This window comes from Vanessa atalanta, chromosome 9 (assembly GCF_905147765.1).
Source record: "Vanessa atalanta chromosome 9, ilVanAtal1.2, whole genome shotgun sequence".
Taxonomy (NCBI): Eukaryota; Metazoa; Arthropoda; class Insecta; order Lepidoptera; family Nymphalidae; genus Vanessa; species Vanessa atalanta.
In genome coordinates, this window is record NC_061879.1 from 12,037,099 (window position 1) to 12,052,809 (window position 15,711).

The 15,711-nt window shown below is 30.8% G+C and overlaps 3 protein-coding genes across 6 annotated transcripts; 2 read left to right on the forward strand and 1 right to left on the reverse strand.

Annotated features, from left to right (window-relative positions):
* Nucleotides 1-261: 261 nt before the first annotated feature.
* Nucleotides 262-2,557, forward strand: LOC125066134 (PR domain zinc finger protein 5-like). Its single transcript, XM_047674062.1, has 2 exons — nucleotides 262-513; nucleotides 597-2,557. Exons 1-2 carry the CDS (start codon nucleotides 382-384, stop codon nucleotides 1,587-1,589), a joined length of 1,125 nt encoding a protein of 374 aa, XP_047530018.1. The 5' UTR covers nucleotides 262-381; the 3' UTR covers nucleotides 1,590-2,557.
* On the reverse strand, nucleotides 2,435-12,017 carry LOC125066132 (TBC1 domain family member 15). Of its 4 annotated transcripts, none has more exons than XM_047674057.1 (10): nucleotides 11,757-12,017; nucleotides 10,874-11,066; nucleotides 9,879-10,298; nucleotides 9,517-9,670; nucleotides 8,894-8,990; nucleotides 8,336-8,752; nucleotides 7,534-7,721; nucleotides 7,126-7,252; nucleotides 6,256-6,483; nucleotides 2,435-3,180 (listed from the first exon to the last, which is right to left on the reverse strand). In XM_047674057.1, the coding sequence occupies exons 1-10, from the start codon at nucleotides 11,796-11,798 to the stop codon at nucleotides 3,112-3,114; spliced, it is 1,935 nt and encodes a 644-aa protein (XP_047530013.1). In that variant the 5' UTR covers nucleotides 11,799-12,017; the 3' UTR covers nucleotides 2,435-3,111. The 4 variants fall into 4 exon arrangements, with proteins under 4 accessions (XP_047530013.1, XP_047530012.1, XP_047530015.1 ...); XM_047674056.1 differs by having other exon boundaries at nucleotides 9,517-9,688; nucleotides 11,757-12,016; XM_047674059.1 differs by having other exon boundaries at nucleotides 6,219-6,483; nucleotides 9,517-9,688; nucleotides 11,757-12,016.
* On the forward strand, nucleotides 11,912-14,693 carry LOC125066133 (acylglycerol kinase, mitochondrial). Its single transcript, XM_047674061.1, has 4 exons — nucleotides 11,912-12,042; nucleotides 12,432-12,548; nucleotides 13,025-13,323; nucleotides 13,851-14,693. Exons 2-4 carry the CDS (start codon nucleotides 12,439-12,441, stop codon nucleotides 14,678-14,680), a joined length of 1,239 nt encoding a protein of 412 aa, XP_047530017.1. The 5' UTR covers nucleotides 11,912-12,042; nucleotides 12,432-12,438; the 3' UTR covers nucleotides 14,681-14,693.
* The last annotated feature ends 1,018 nt before the right edge of the window (nucleotides 14,694-15,711 follow it).

Consider the following 15,711-nt stretch of genomic DNA (forward strand, 5'->3'; position numbering starts at 1 on the left):
TTTATTCCATTTACAATTTATAATTTACTTTTTTTAGAAAGTTTTTTTATGTTATTATACTTCCAAAATAAATTTGAACATTCACATTTTTTTCAAAACTAGTCGATAATATATTAAAAACAAATAAAAGTTTTTTATTTCAAAATATTTTCATATATTGTGTACGTGATTTTGTTAGTGATGTTATCAATAAAACTTTAATCAGAATGTGAATGTATGTCTTATCACTAATGACATTTTAAAATTGACATACATTTTGATTTAAACATAACAACAATTAATATTATATTTTGAAAATATTTTTTACTTTAAGTTACGATTGTAATTAGGTGTTTGATAAGAACTAAGCGTGGATTTAGATAGTTTGCTTTGACTTATAATATGAGTTACAAAGAGCGTTGTAGAACTTGCTTAGGCAGTGAAAAAGAAATGCGACATTTTCATACAGTTTTATCGATAGCCGGGGATGATGTCCGCTTGTCTGACATTTTACAGAATTTTTATAGCTACACGGTAAAAAGCACTAATAAAAATACACCTTTATTGAAATGTTTTGTTATATTTGCTGTGTCTGACGTAAACTTGCTCAATTTCAGATCACAGAAGATGATTCGCTTCCCGAAAATCTTTGTATAAATTGTATTCATCAATTAACAGTAACATATTCTTTTAAAACGCTGATTGAGACAAGCGCGAAAACCCTTTCTGAAAATTTGAACCTCGTCGATTCTACCAGTGATAACTATGACGCTAGCTTTGATTCCGATGACCACAAACCGATTAAAATATTCCGTAAACCGTGTGATAGGCGGCGATTCATCAATAGAATCCAAAGAGAGACGAAAGTCGAAACAGAGAATAAATTATTGTTTTGTGTGGAATGTAAAGCAGAATTTCATTCGATAAAATCTCTGAATGAACATTGTGTGAACAATCATCCAGTAAAATCTATTGTAGGACGGGACTGTGACTATTGCAATGAAAAATTCGAAGACTTCCGCTCCCTAGTTCTTCACAGGAAGTTACATTTAAAACCATTTATATGTGAAAATTGCTGGGAAGGTTTCTATGGCACTGAAGATTTGAACCGTCATTCTTGTCAACCAAATATTGATAGCAAGGATAAAAATAAATCTGAGAGAATATTACGGCAGTGTGATCAATGTGGAAAGTCTTATCCACCCGGTTACATCCGAATACACATGCTGACACATAGCAACGACAGAGCCTACAGCTGCAAGTTCTGCCCAAAAAAATTTAAAGTACCTGGTAGTTTACATTCACATATACTATGGAATCATAAAAGGACCCGAAATCACAAGTGCGAAGTTTGCAATGCCACTTTTATATCGTCAAGTTCACGTAGTTCACACATTCGTAAAAATCACTTGAAGGAGAAAAAATATGGTTGCGAGAACTGTGGAAAAAGATTCTTCTCAAAATCTGAATTACAGAGACATTCCTTGACGCACACCGGAGTCAAGAATTTCCACTGCCATATGTGTAACAAGTCATATCAAACTAGATATGGTTTAAATGTACATTTAAAGTCTCATACACAAATGTCTCTGAATGTATTAAATTTATAAAAAATAGACTGACCTACAAATAAAAGTACAAAAAAACTTTTTAAAATGATCTCATATATTTTAGTTTTAAGATTGATCTAATGACTATTTCCTTTTTTTGGTATCATAATTTATTTATACTTTATATAAAATTGTGTAGTAACTTCTCAACTACTAATATTGTAATAAAGATGAAATAGGTGTGCATAGTCACAATTTCATTTAAAAATAAACTCTTATTCTACAAATAAAACCAGTTTTTTTTGAAATTCTTCTATGTTCTTGAATCTATATTATTCAATGAATTATTAGTTGTGATCAAGATAGGACTAATAAAACTAACTTGATTTTTCTGAAAAAACCTAACAAAATAACTATCATTTTAATCGTTGATTAGAAGGGTTTTGACATAAAAAGTCCTTTCTTGGAGTTCGAGCTTGCGTCATATCAAATTTCATCAAATTCGGTTCCATTGGTTTGGCAGTGAAAGAGCAACAGACAGCGTTACATACGTATTTATAATATGAAATAGATATTATATCTCTCATTTCCTTGAAGAAAGAATTTATAAATACTATTAAATACATCACTAGACTTCTTGTTAAGTTGTTTATATAGGTACTGGCTAACTAGTATAGCTGGCTAGTTTAACATTTTTAATAGTGAAGGGAATTCTGTCACTATACACAAGTGCATTTTCTAAAAAAAATAATGCAATAGGTTCCATTTCGGAATATATAAGTAGGCTATCCCTAGAATTTATGATAAAATATTTGTACATAATTTTCAAATCACTAATCAATTCTTGGAAATTCAAATCTATTTGTATAGTAAAAGTAGTTTGTACTTTTTTTTAATTAGAAATGACACTGTGTAAGCCATAACATGTGGGAGGAGAATGAGTACAACATTAAAAAAAAAAACGAGAAATTATTTTTTAATATTTATTAACAGTGAAAATATAAATAGAAAAGAAGATTTATGAACAATTGACCTTCCCTTTCAACAATTTACATAACGAATTGAGTAAAATATAAGAAGAACAAACTTATTTTTTTATACAATGAAACAAAGAAAATTTAACAACATTAAATGTAATTTATCAATGTTAAATGAAACAAAAGATTAACATTTTTTGTACACATAGGGAAGCTATTGTATCAAATAAAAACTCTTTAGTGATTAGGTACATTTAACTGTGCTAGAAAATACTCTTTTATTTTGAACCTTGTATTGCAAAAAGATATAAATTAAAAAAAATGATGTCAATAAATACTAATATTGAAATAAAACTGATTCGATATTAAACGTTTTTTATTCGGATTCAGACCTTGTATTGGGCAGACAGTATTTCAACTTTTTAAAAACAATGGAGGCTACAGGATTTAGGATTAAAATGCCTTCCAAATGCATCCTCATCCGAGATGATATTGAATAGATTTATCTTTATAAATTGAATTATTAGTGCGTTATTTATATAAAAATATAAAATTATCACTCGTCATGCAGTCTCTATTATACATAGATATATTTATTTATAATACTACGCTAGAAGCGCCCAAACAGTTTTCGTCACAATAGAAATTTGTAGTCCATTATATTCGAGTGTAACCTGCAATAGAAAAATAACCTTAAGTTTTCTACACATCACTTTTTTTAATATTACTTTATTTATTTCACTGTATTATGTAATGAATAATGAAATATTCTAATATCATTAAGTTCTAAGCTGTATATACATTAGAATAAATTTTTTACAATCTGTTAATTTTAACTCGTGAAAGTTTGTTAACGTAACATTTTAAAAAACAACACAAAGACGCAAACATGCAAAAAAATACGGTGAGTATATTTCAATAGAATTTTAATTTACATTAAAAAAAAGCTGTAATCATTTTTAATTATGTTTCAATAAACATGTTAGAAACTAAATCACTAATTTTGTGTCTAAAATGAAACAGATAATTGTAAAATTATATACCATATGAACTTTTAACATTAACACGTTACATTCCAGAATGTACATATCCATACGAAGGTCAGTAAAAAAATAATTGCTGATTCGATACCTACATGACCTACTAATAAATTTTCATAAAACATTTTTTTTTAATTATATATTGTTAAGGAACTGTTTTTTCGAATTTAAAGGAAAGAAGTATTTTAATTTCGAACTTTTTTGACACAGAAAAGGATTTTTTACTCTATGATAGTAGACCCTAGATTGATATCATTTGTGAACGCTTTGGGCGTTTTTAAATAAACATAATTTTTTCTAATATGATGACATGTAGAAACAGCTGTAGTGATTAACGTAATACTATTAAATTTGTATAGTTTGTTAGTGAAAATTCTATTGAAATTTTTTTCGTACAGTTTTATTTAACTATTATATTCAACCCATTCAGGAATAATATAGAAAAGTAAATATTTTATACAAAAACTACTTAGAACTTCTACCGAAGTTTCATAACTAATAAACATTCTATAAAATTTGCATCACTACTTAACAATGTATTTTTTTTTTAAATAATACACAATTGTAATTTACTGTTATTCAAAAATATTACATTTCATATAAATGATGGCTGGTTATTACAAACAATATCATGAATTTATTACAACAATTTTGCTTTTAATTTTTTTATAGTGATTATGACTATATTTTAGATCAATAGATAAAAAAAACAATAGCGAATATCGATTTCAACATAAATATTTAATCATTCATCAATTAAAACATCGAATAAGCTTGCAGAATTTCGTGTGTAATTAATTTAATATTAAAGTAGAATAATATATAAATCGCTCTGTTGATAAAAAAAATAAGCAGATACTCTATAATACTTACATCGTAGTACTTAATTTAATTCATAAGTAACTATATAGAGATTATTTAATTATTAACGGATTGTTTTTTTTTAAATATTAATAATTAACTTTCTTGTACTAAGTTCTTTGTTTTTTATTCTAAATTTCATCTATATTTTTAATTATTAAAAAAAAAGTGGTGAACTTGGCAAAGTATGGCAATAACTGTTAAGTTTAGATCAATAAATTATATGTAAACATTTTTCGTCCACACGAGCTTGTGTGGGTAGATAAACAGTGTTATTTAAATTTGTACAATATGTATAATAAGGATATTTTTTATGCTAACAATTTTCTTATACTATTTTATGCGTTGAAGGAAATTGTTAGTAATTATAATTTCCTTTCATTCTTATTTTCCACAGCATCATTCAGTTCAATTTTATTACATTTATTATTGAATAAAAGGAAAAAAAATTATAGATGCTGAAATACAATAAAAAAAAATACATATACCGTACAATATTGTTGTCAAATGTAGATCAAAAGGTATTATAAGGGTACAGTTAATATATAGAAAAAACTGTTGTTATTAATTTTCAAGAAAAAGTGAAACTTCAACAAAGTATTCAATTTGCCAAAATTTTTGGCATAAAATGAATTTTATGATAACCAAGACTGTTAACCTGTATCTGCTATGGCAACATTACTACAAAACAAAAACACCAGCTTTTTAAACTTTTTAATCCATAACTCATTGATATACTTTAAATTTATCTGTATAATAAAACTTCACATTATAAAATATGTTTATGACCTAAATTATTTTTTTATTTTATTATATACCGACAAAGAAATATACAAAACCCAAACTCTAAGGTAGCGTTTCCCAAACGTTTTGACTCTGTTCTATCTTTCGCTTCCAAATTGAGACTTAAGAAAATAATTTTTAACCCATGCATCATATATTCCACTGCCGCAAACAGTCCAAGAGACATAACATCTAGGTTGATGACACATCGACTGTATAAGGTATAGTTATCATTTCTTACAGAGGCAATGACTATGAGCGGTGCTGACCACTTACCATAAGGTGAACCATTGCCTACCTACCTATTTTAAGTAAAAGAAACAAAAACAAATCATTAAAGTGTTGATTTAAATATAATGTAATGATTTACAGCATTGTTTTGCTTTGACTGCTCCATACAAAACAATTCTATCAAAAGGAAGTTTCATGGCTTAGGGGATATTTAATAATTGCTTGCTTGATGGATAAAAATATCTCTGGCATTGTAATTTCAGATCCTGGTCGGATCCGTCATTTGGGAAACGAAACGCTGCCTTTGAGCTTCAATTTATCTAGAAAATAACCCCAAAATCATTTTTTTTTTTTTTTTAATTTTGGCTTTTATTTATGCCAAGAGGGCACAGATTATTTCGCCAATGTCACGTGCGATGGAGAAGACACGATGGAGATTGATCGGTGCGGTCGAGATTACAGGCTTAATTTAATTTGAAGGCATAATAGAAGTTGACTCTCTGTTAGCCCATAACCTAAAACAACCCCAAAATCATCTGCATTGACAACAAGATTAATTACAAAATTTTTAACTTACCTACCTACCTACTTACCTTTATGAAGTACATTATAAAAGAGAATATAAACAACAAGCGAAACTCACACACAGACAGCAACGATGAAATAATATCAAATTTGTTATATATTAAATATTAATATGAAATTCAAAGGTATACAAACAATGAATATATTATTAACTAAATCGAGCACAAGCATATTCTACTATTCTAATTATCTACCGTAGTGAAATAACGTGCCTTAGAAATTCATATCTAAGCCTATTTGATACATAACTTCCTCCATATCCGTTTGTCCTGGGTCTGTCTCTACATTACCATTGGTCTGACTGGTCTGCGGTTCTGGCTCAGGTTCTGGTTCTGGTCTAGAACCTACTGTCGGGATGCCTAGGATAATCCTGATTTGGTCCGAGAGGTGTGGTGCTGATATGATCTGGTGGTAGATACCCTCCGCTGTGCTCAGTATCCGGTCAACGTCTAAGCACATTGAGAGGTCATTGACATGCTGAAATACAATTGTATTTATTTTATTATTAAATTTATTTAACTTAATATATATTGTTAACAATAATTAATAGAACAACAATTATTAAAACATATTTGCTATCTTTACAATATTTATGGTACTGTAAATAATAATTCAATAGTGCTTGTTTATATAAAAAATATGTAAATAATTTCATTTAATTTTGATTTATATATGTTAAAATTTTTATTACATTACACGCTTTCAACAAAGTAAAATCCAAAAAGTTCAACAATGATACTTGCAAATATAAATTTTCTATAATATTTAAGTGAGTATTTTTTTTTTAAAAACATTCAAATTGACCTCTAAATAAATCTCTTACGCTCCGGAAATTACTATTTACTAATTAAAAATAATGTATAGTCTTCAAAATAATAATACCTTGATCATTGTTTACATTACACAAGTATGTATATATAAATACTCATAAAGTATAAGCCAGGAAAACTTAACTTTGGGGATAGGTGCCTCATTTCAGTTCGACTCAAACTTGGCCCATTTTTATTCATCATCTATATTTTCTCGTAAATGTGTATAACTGAATTTATTAATAATAGTCTTAAAAAATTAAACACTGGACCATTTCTTAATTGACCTAATTGAACAGTAGTAAATTACCTTCAATATTTCAGTAAACCCATAGTCTTTGCTGATTAACACATCTTTCTCGGAGTCGAGTATGGCAACACAAATGAACAAGTGGAAGTTCGCACATGGCAAACCCGTCCATAGTACCTCCCATAGCCTGAAATAATCAAAATCAGCCTATAATACATGTAAATAAATTAATAACGAAAGCCGATATTTATAAAAAAATGTACGTAGGTCGACTTTGGTTGGTAAACTTTGTTGAAGAATTTTATCCAATATAGAAAAGTTACTCGACGATATTTTCCCATCCAACCAAGTTGCAACTAATTCCAACTTGGTACTTGACTGTATTATCCAGCTATTTTCTGATATTATCTAACTAATACATGTAGTGAGGCAGTACCTCTTTTTAAACCACGAAGTCATAATCCTCACCTCATAATATCCCGATGTGAGAACTCCCGCTTGAACCAAACCAATAGCCAACGGAAGCAGAAGTACATATTCCCAGAGTCCTTCGAAGCCAGATGTTTCGCTAGCTCGGGACTCGCGAACGTCAGTAGCTGTTGTAAGTTAACTAGCTGCTGTTTCATGCCAGCTTGATCCATGTCGAAGTTTGATGCCTGGTGACAAATATATCTTTACACATACACACCTGGCGTAACTTAACATATGTGATTATTCGTCATAATTGTCAGACCATTGTTATCGTTGTCTGCTGGCATAGACCGAGGTGCAAAAAAGCGTTCAATGCTTGAAGATTATTTAATTTAGATGGGGTTCGGAAAGCTATTGGTCCTGCGTCTGAATTTCGCCACCTGACTTGAGCGAGGCAGATAGGCGATACGAAAATACGTCACAAAGTTATGAAACGGTGTGTAGCTAAGCGGTACGAAGATGCATGATGTACTGTATTAGCTGTGCGAGTAAACGATACACGTACACTACGCGTCTAGTATATCGACTGACTGGTAGTCCAATCCTCACACACGTTTCATGCTATATGCCTTGCTTTTTGTATGTACAAATCTCTAGCACCGTTAGCCTTTTCCGCCAGAGTTACGCTCTGGTGAATCCTATTGGTGGATTACCCTCGTACTGTCTAGCTACTTCGCTAACTAAACACAAGTGTTTGTGCACACACTTACACATTACAATGCACGAAGAAGACTTTATTACGATGTGACTAGGCTTATTTTAGAACGAATTTAGTAGCCGATACGAACAAAAAACTTACAATTTTCTCCATGAATCCAACAAAGCACCAGAACGTATCCACTTCATTCCCCAACAACAACAACAATGGCGCCAATATATCGCTCATTCCTTGCACGTAGCCCAAATCAAAGTTATACATGACGTAAGTCATTAATATATCTTGCAAAACCATCAAATTCGGATTATTATCTCCGGCGAAGAACGGGTGTGTCCTGTCCGTCCTATTGACGTCCTTCTCGACCAAACTCTTTCTGTCCCTGTATTCTGAAAACCTTGACTCTTGACCATCCGTCATTGACCTCCATTGGAGCTTCATGGAGAAATATTCCTCTGTTTTTCTCTTCTGGAGAACTTTGATTTCCGCGTGAGTCATCCTCCACGGATGGTAGTCTAGAAGGTATTTCCAAACTGAATTCCTTATTGAATGAGCAACACCCTGTGAATAATTATTGATAGTAAGAAATTATTTTACAAAAGTTTCCATTACGACTATTTAAGTCGTGATTAACAAAAAAAAATACTTTGTGATTATTTAAATTGAAAAAAACTAATCTTAATTTAATTATAAATAACTTACGCCTCTAAAAATAAGTTGTCTGACACCATCTATTTCTGTCACTCGACCTTCTGGGTCCTGCAAGCCCTCCCATTTTTCTGTCGACAAAGGAGTTCCTCTGGAACAAAATTTATATATTTAATTATTATTTTATGTCCGACTTTTCGCTTTCCGACACTTCATTTTTAGTTCCTTTACAATGTTAATTGGTACACTAGCCATGAATGCGAGAGATCATTCTCCCCGAAGACAGCTCAGTCGAGAAGAGCGGGTGTGAAAGTGAGAATATGATTTAAACGAGGTCGAGAATTCATGAAAATCGCTTCGCCTGGTGATGAGGCAGTCAAAATCAAAAGTAAAATACCAACCTTACACAAATTATAGAGCGAATTATGGGCGGTGAGGATACATGGGTTATTTTTGAGTCTGAGTAAGTAAATCAAAGCAGGAGTCCATGGACAAAAAGGGTATACCCCCATTTACAAGCAATGACACAAAAGTGTTATAGACCCCCTTAGAAAAAGTGTTAGAATTAGCCAAAATTTTCAATTTGTGAATTATTGGATCTATCAATTTGTAAAATAGGATTTTAAAAAAGTACGAACGAAAACCCAGTATAAAGAAGTTATCTAATAAAATTATACCTGGGTATACAAGGCCTCGGTGGTAAAGTTGGTTTAACGTTGATGACTTCGTATTCATCAGTTCTGGTCACGCTGGTGGTGTCCTCTAAGGCGCTCATGCTCTTCGTCAGGAGCTCTGCCACTTCTTCCGAGACGTCCCTCTTGCCGTTCATACCTTCGTTGCCGTAATAAACTTGTGATGAAAAATTATTTTATTAGTTTTCTAATTAAAAATATAGTTGGCATTTTTCACAGCAATTAAATTACAGATAAAGCTCACTTAATACTATGAATGACGTATGACCTTTGGTCCTACTCTTGACAAAAGAATTGTCATTGAATTTAAAGCGTTTCCCGGTGTAAAACGAAAAAAGAAAAATTACCAATATCAGTAAGTTTGGAGAATGCTTCTAATGTCGTTTCATACGGCCTCTGTTTAAAATTCGACACCAAGTTCCAAACGACGTCTGTTGTGTTCTCCGTGAATATATCGAGTTCAGCAAACGAGCGGTTCAATACCTGAGACTCGATATTTGGTTCGACGACGACATACGTGTTCCTGTCGTGTCTTGTTTTAGCCGTTTTCACATGATTTTTCAGATAAGCGACGAATATTTCAGCGTTTCCGTGTTGAAAGTAAAATGTGTTCTGCCAAACGCCCTGTTTTGTTGAAAATTGCATCTGTTGGTTGTTTCTTGAACATTTGAATGTTTTTAGTTCGTCGAGTGGTATTCGGATGATTCTTGCGCGAGCAGCTGCATAATCTGATGTCATGTTCCCGCTGAGAGTTCTTTGACGCCGACCTGAATTAAATGATTTTTTATTATTTTTTTAATAATATAACAGCAACACAGAGGTAACTTTCGATTGTGTATATGTAGCAAAACAATAAGGGAAAACCCTACAATTAATAAATGTTTTATTATAAATTTTAATATGAACGCAAATAACATTATTATTTATGCTCAAAACATTATCTTTGGTAATGTAAAAGAATATTATTGATGTTATTTTTTTTATATAGAATTGGTAGATAAATTTTGCAAATGGGCCACCTCTCGGTGAGTGGTCTCCACCACTAGCACACAACAATAGTATTATAAAAAATATTAAATTAGTTGTTATGATCCATATTTACAATGGCTTACTCTTAACAATACAAAGTGTTGGTTTAACCGGGGGGGGGGGGGTGGATAAAGTAAGCTTAACAAAAAGTTTTGTGTTAATAATCTGCCAATTCTTTTTTGACCTTTTTTAATAGGTACATAGTATCTCTGTCGGCTTAAATCTAGGGATAATAGTTTATTTATTTTAAATAATATAAAATCAGTTATGTATTCTTTTTATAAATAAGTTAAGTAATATTGTTAATAATTACCTATAGTGTTGACGACTGCCCATTCCTGGTCTTGTGTGTCAGAGTCGATAGTTATAAGATCATTCGGACGCCATTCAATGCATTTTGTGGCATCACTATTTTGAACAATACAGAGCATGCCAATTGAATTAAGATCGCTGATTGAACGACCAATGCTCGCCTTGAGTAGAACCCCATCTTGAGTGAACAGGTCCTGATAGTATATACAATTTTAATAGTTTAGATTAAAACAAAAGTTTTTTTTTAATAAAATGTATATGGGAATGAGCACATAAAGTACTTAATGAAAAGACAATAATTAATTTAAAAAAAATATATTGTTTTTAATAAATTAGCCAAATTTCAAGGTCTTTTGTATTTACACTTAAGAGGAAAATACGTTTTTAATATCAAATCAATATTATTAATAGAAATACTAATAGAAAGTAGTACTTACTATGATATGAGTTCATTCTAATAAAATTACATTTTAGTTTACATTTGTCATTGTATGTTTTTAAAATAAATTTAGGAATTTTGTTGTCAAAGACAAATTTAAGCTGCCTTGGAAATAAAACAAAGAAAGGACTACATTATATCATTAGATATTTCTAATAGGAATTCTAAAGTTGAATATGAGTAATATTTACTAAGTATCGTAACCGATAAAAACTGATTACTTTTCGATAAATATTCTAAAACAGCTCAATTTTCTAAGCTGCGATCTAGCGCAAATCTCATTGTCTTTGAAACATTGTAATGTGACGCAATTATAAACAACTTGATACTATCAAGGCCGGAATCATTAAATACATCTTTCGTATATGCAAAAACGTATTAACAGTCAATGTGTATAAAAATCAAAATATGGATAAAAATTAAATCAGTATAATTCGATACTCACTTTACATTGTTCAGGAATATCTTCCACTGAACTGCAAGACATCTTGATTATTACAATTAAGCACTAATCCTATAGCTGTATTTTGAAGAATTTAAACCATATTCACGAGTTAATTTTCTAAAATGTAAGCAACAACAACACTAGTACTTCACAACAAAAAACTTGTTTCAATTAAAAATAAATACTTTACAACTGACATATGACATTTATCTGATCTGGCACAAAAACATATTTTGTTGCTTCTTCAACAATCAACATCAACATTGTTTGGAAGTTAAACTTTTATGTAAGTACCAAAGAGAATATTCTAACTTTAGTTAGGTAAGCATTTTGAACAAGTACTTATGACTTCCGAGTAAAGGTATTTTCATCACTGGTTAAAAAAGCGAGCTAATTTCAAATACTCATTATAAAAAGAAGTTCCACCCCTTTATATTTATTAAAACCATAATTTTAAAAAATGCTGAAAACATGGTTAGAAAATTTCATATTAATATACAACCGGCGAAAGGCGAGGCGAGTTTTTAATCACTGTATGGTACTTGTATCCAGAGCAGATAAATAATTTAAAAAAAGGGACTTTTCTGTCAAATTTAAAACAGCTGATTTATAACCTAAAACAAAATATTAACAGTGAATAAGTATCATATTTAAGAGTTTTTGATGTTGCAATAGCCTTATAATGGAGAGAATCATCAAAATTGGAAAAACGTTAAGAAACAATTGGAAAAAATCAGTATTCGGCGCTTTCGTGGTTTATTATGGCGCCTCAACACTTAAAGAAAGATATCAGTAAGTAATAGAATTTAAATTATTTAAATCTTATAAGAAAAAAAAAGTTTTTCAAAATACATTAATATAAAGTGTAAGAAATATCATAGGGCCTGCAGTTAGTTAGGGTTATAGTTAAATAAGATCTGATACTACTACTTGTTTCCTCAGTATTTTTACTGATTATGTCAAATCTATATAGGAAATTGTAAGATCAAAACAATAATATCATCACATTTGAAACAATAATATTACACAGTATCATGTCATATACCTAACATTGTATTAAATATTTAACCAAAAAGTATATTAAAAATAGAACAGGCTTTTTTAGCTCATAGTCTCTACATAATTGTAATACACTAGTATTATCCTAAATCTTTTAATACCTTATTTAAAACAAATTGAATTATTTTTTAAGCAGATTACTAATTTATCATAACTAAGAAGACATTATGTATCTAACAAAAAAATACAACATTGTTTATTATTTACAGAATAAATATCTTAATGCAAGCAGCATGCAAAGAAGCTGCTAAATATGGTGATGCCTTAATCCCAATAGACAGAAATCCAACATTGGTCACAGTTATACTCAATCCTGTAGCAAATAAACGTAAGGCTAAAAAAGATTATGAAAAATACTGTGAGCCTTTGTTACTATTAGCTGGATTACAGGTTGATGTTATACAGACAACATCAGAAGGTAATGCCAAAGAAGTAGTTGAGACCCTGCGTGGAACAGAAGCTATTATAGTTGCAGGAGGAGATGGAACTCTCTCTGAGACAGTAACAGGTATAATTATAAAATACATTTTTACAATTATGTAATAAAAAAATCTATGAGGATTTCCTAATTCTGTAACAAGTTCTAGAATATCTATTAAAGAATGCAAATGTTTGGTCCTACCCATATTCAAATTCATGAAAGCAAATTTTGCAGGAGGTACTTGAGACATTGTTGGTCTGGGGACCAATAACTCGTAAATGCGCCTCTGCTGAATAAATTTTGTAAAGGAATTATTTTTGAGATTATTTCACCAAGATGCTTCATTGCAAATTAGTGAATATATTTGTAGAATTATTTGACCTAACACATGCAGGTTACCTAACATTGTTTACCAAAACCATAGAGAACGAAATGAAAACTTAGTAGCATTGATCAGTTTTTGGGTTATTCTTTGGATTATTTATTCACAATCAGACAAATTCTCATTTATATGTGAAGATCCATTGATCTTATTTTTATCATCATTGTCATTAATTTGCTTGTTTGTTTTGTGTTAAAGAAAATCATAGTATTGACGCAAATAATCGTTTTAGGTTTACTAAGGAGAAACGATGAGGCTAATAGATTCCCGTTAGGTGTTTTACCACTTGGTCGTACCAATAGTCTTGGTAACATTCTGTTTCCTGGCGGAGAAGGTGTGGAGAAGGTAAAACAGCTTATACAAGCTTGTATGGCAATAATAGAAAATAACACGACATGGAAAGACGTAATGAAGATTGAACCAATAGATACTGGAGATGAAACTCCAAATAAACCGGTCTATGCCTTGACATCGATAGAATGGGGAGCTTTTCGGGATACACTTTCGAAGAAAGATAAGTACTGGATATATGGACCGCTGCGAGGATATGTTTCTTATATTTTCAATGGATACAAAAATTCCTTATGCTGGGAATGCAGTGGATCACTGAAATATTCACCTCCCTGTCATGGATGCGAAAATTGCGTCACGAAAAAACCAGAGATTAAAAGAAAATGGGCATTTTTCATTCCTAATACTCAAGCGGCACCACAACTAGAGCCAAAAAGTATTACAAACCCAGAATGTGCTGTGATTAATGAATTGTGCTTTAAATCAACTGATTTTAGGATCCAGCCTCAAGTTAACAACGGTTTGTCCGCCTTGAGCGTAGGGTTAGGAAAGAATAAATACACTTATACGGAATTCGTTTCTGAAGGTTGGAGACGTTTGAACGGCGAAAGTGACACACCAGAGGTAATTAAAGCTAGAACTATCGAATTACGACCGCTTGAAAATAAATCCGATGTTGTCATTGCTATTGATCAAGAAGAATTTGACGTGAAGCCTGTCAAAATCACTTTATTACCAAAAATGGTTAAATTTTTCTGTAAACCTGAATAAAATGTTAAATATATATTTTTGGTTATTATTTACATTTCGATAAAGAAATAAAGTACTTTAGATACTTTTAAGTACTGTTTAATCGCACCAGTGCCACATTAGTACAAATTATCGCAGTTTTCTACGTTATATTAAAGCACTGTTTTTAACTTTTAAAACCTAAAGCGTCCACCAGTTCGAAATATAGGTTCTGTTTTTCAACCCACAAGACACTCGGAAGTTCCTCTTTGCCACTAATTTAATTATTATAAAATTTTAATATCTGCGTGAAAATCAACAGTTATTATAAACTCCTATGATATGCCTTATTTTTTAACAAAGATTTAAATTATTATGTGGGAAAACTAAAAATATCTACAGAATTCAGAGTTTACTTTCACTTTGCAGTCTAAAAAGCATGTTTAAAACTTTAGGTTATCCAATAGTTTTACCTATTAATTGTGCCATAAAAGTCCGTATTATGCCATTCCAAATATTTTATTTACAGTATTATTATTGACTATGGTTTAAGTTTACAGGGTTTAAAAAAGCAAGCGTTAAATAAAACAAACAATTTGATGGATAACATTTAATAATTTAAATGGTTAATTATATTATGTATTTAAACATGCACTAACATTGAAATTTGAGTAATAAGAGGGGTGATCCAAAAGTAATGTTATTGATGAATGATTCATTGACACTGCCAGAAATTTTCCGTCATCTTTACTAAATAGGTGATAATTTCTGGAATATTTCATTTGTTTATTAGTAGGCGGAATTATGAAACGAAAGACATTAGATGTCGCAATCAGAGTTTTTTGAGTTTTAACTAATTAGCATTAAATCGTGGACATGATTTTCATCTTGTCCATGTTTTTTAAACCCACATGCAGGAAGACTGCTGAGATCATCGGGTATTGTGCAGAGATCCTACAAGGTATCAGCCATGACTACTATGCTATTAACAAATCGTAGGTTAGTGATGTTCTCGCCATTGACATCGATGCAAAATCCTTTTAGTTCAGAAGCTTCAGTTCGCTGGACTTGAA

Coding starts and splice junctions, on each gene's coding strand:
- LOC125066134 (XM_047674062.1), top strand. CDS start 382: ATGAGTTACAAAGAGCGTTGTAGAACTTGCTTAGGCAGTGAAAAAGAA. Junction 514..596: donor AGAATTTTTATAGCTACACG/GTAAAAAGCACT, acceptor GCTCAATTTCAG/ATCACAGAAGATGATTCGCT.
- LOC125066132 (XM_047674056.1), bottom strand. CDS start 11,798: ATGTCTTGCAGTTCAGTGGAAGATATTCCTGAACAATGTAAA. Junction 7,722..8,335: donor TTGGATTCATGGAGAAAATT/GTAAGTTTTTTG, acceptor ATTTGTCACCAG/GCATCAAACTTCGACATGGA. Junction 6,484..7,125: donor GGTTTACTGAAATATTGAAG/GTAATTTACTAC, acceptor ATTGTATTTCAG/CATGTCAATGACCTCTCAAT.
- LOC125066133 (XM_047674061.1), top strand. CDS start 12,439: ATGGAGAGAATCATCAAAATTGGAAAAACGTTAAGAAACAATTGGAAA. Junction 12,549..13,024: donor ACACTTAAAGAAAGATATCA/GTAAGTAATAGA, acceptor TATTATTTACAG/AATAAATATCTTAATGCAAG. Junction 13,324..13,850: donor TCTCTCTGAGACAGTAACAG/GTATAATTATAA, acceptor TAATCGTTTTAG/GTTTACTAAGGAGAAACGAT.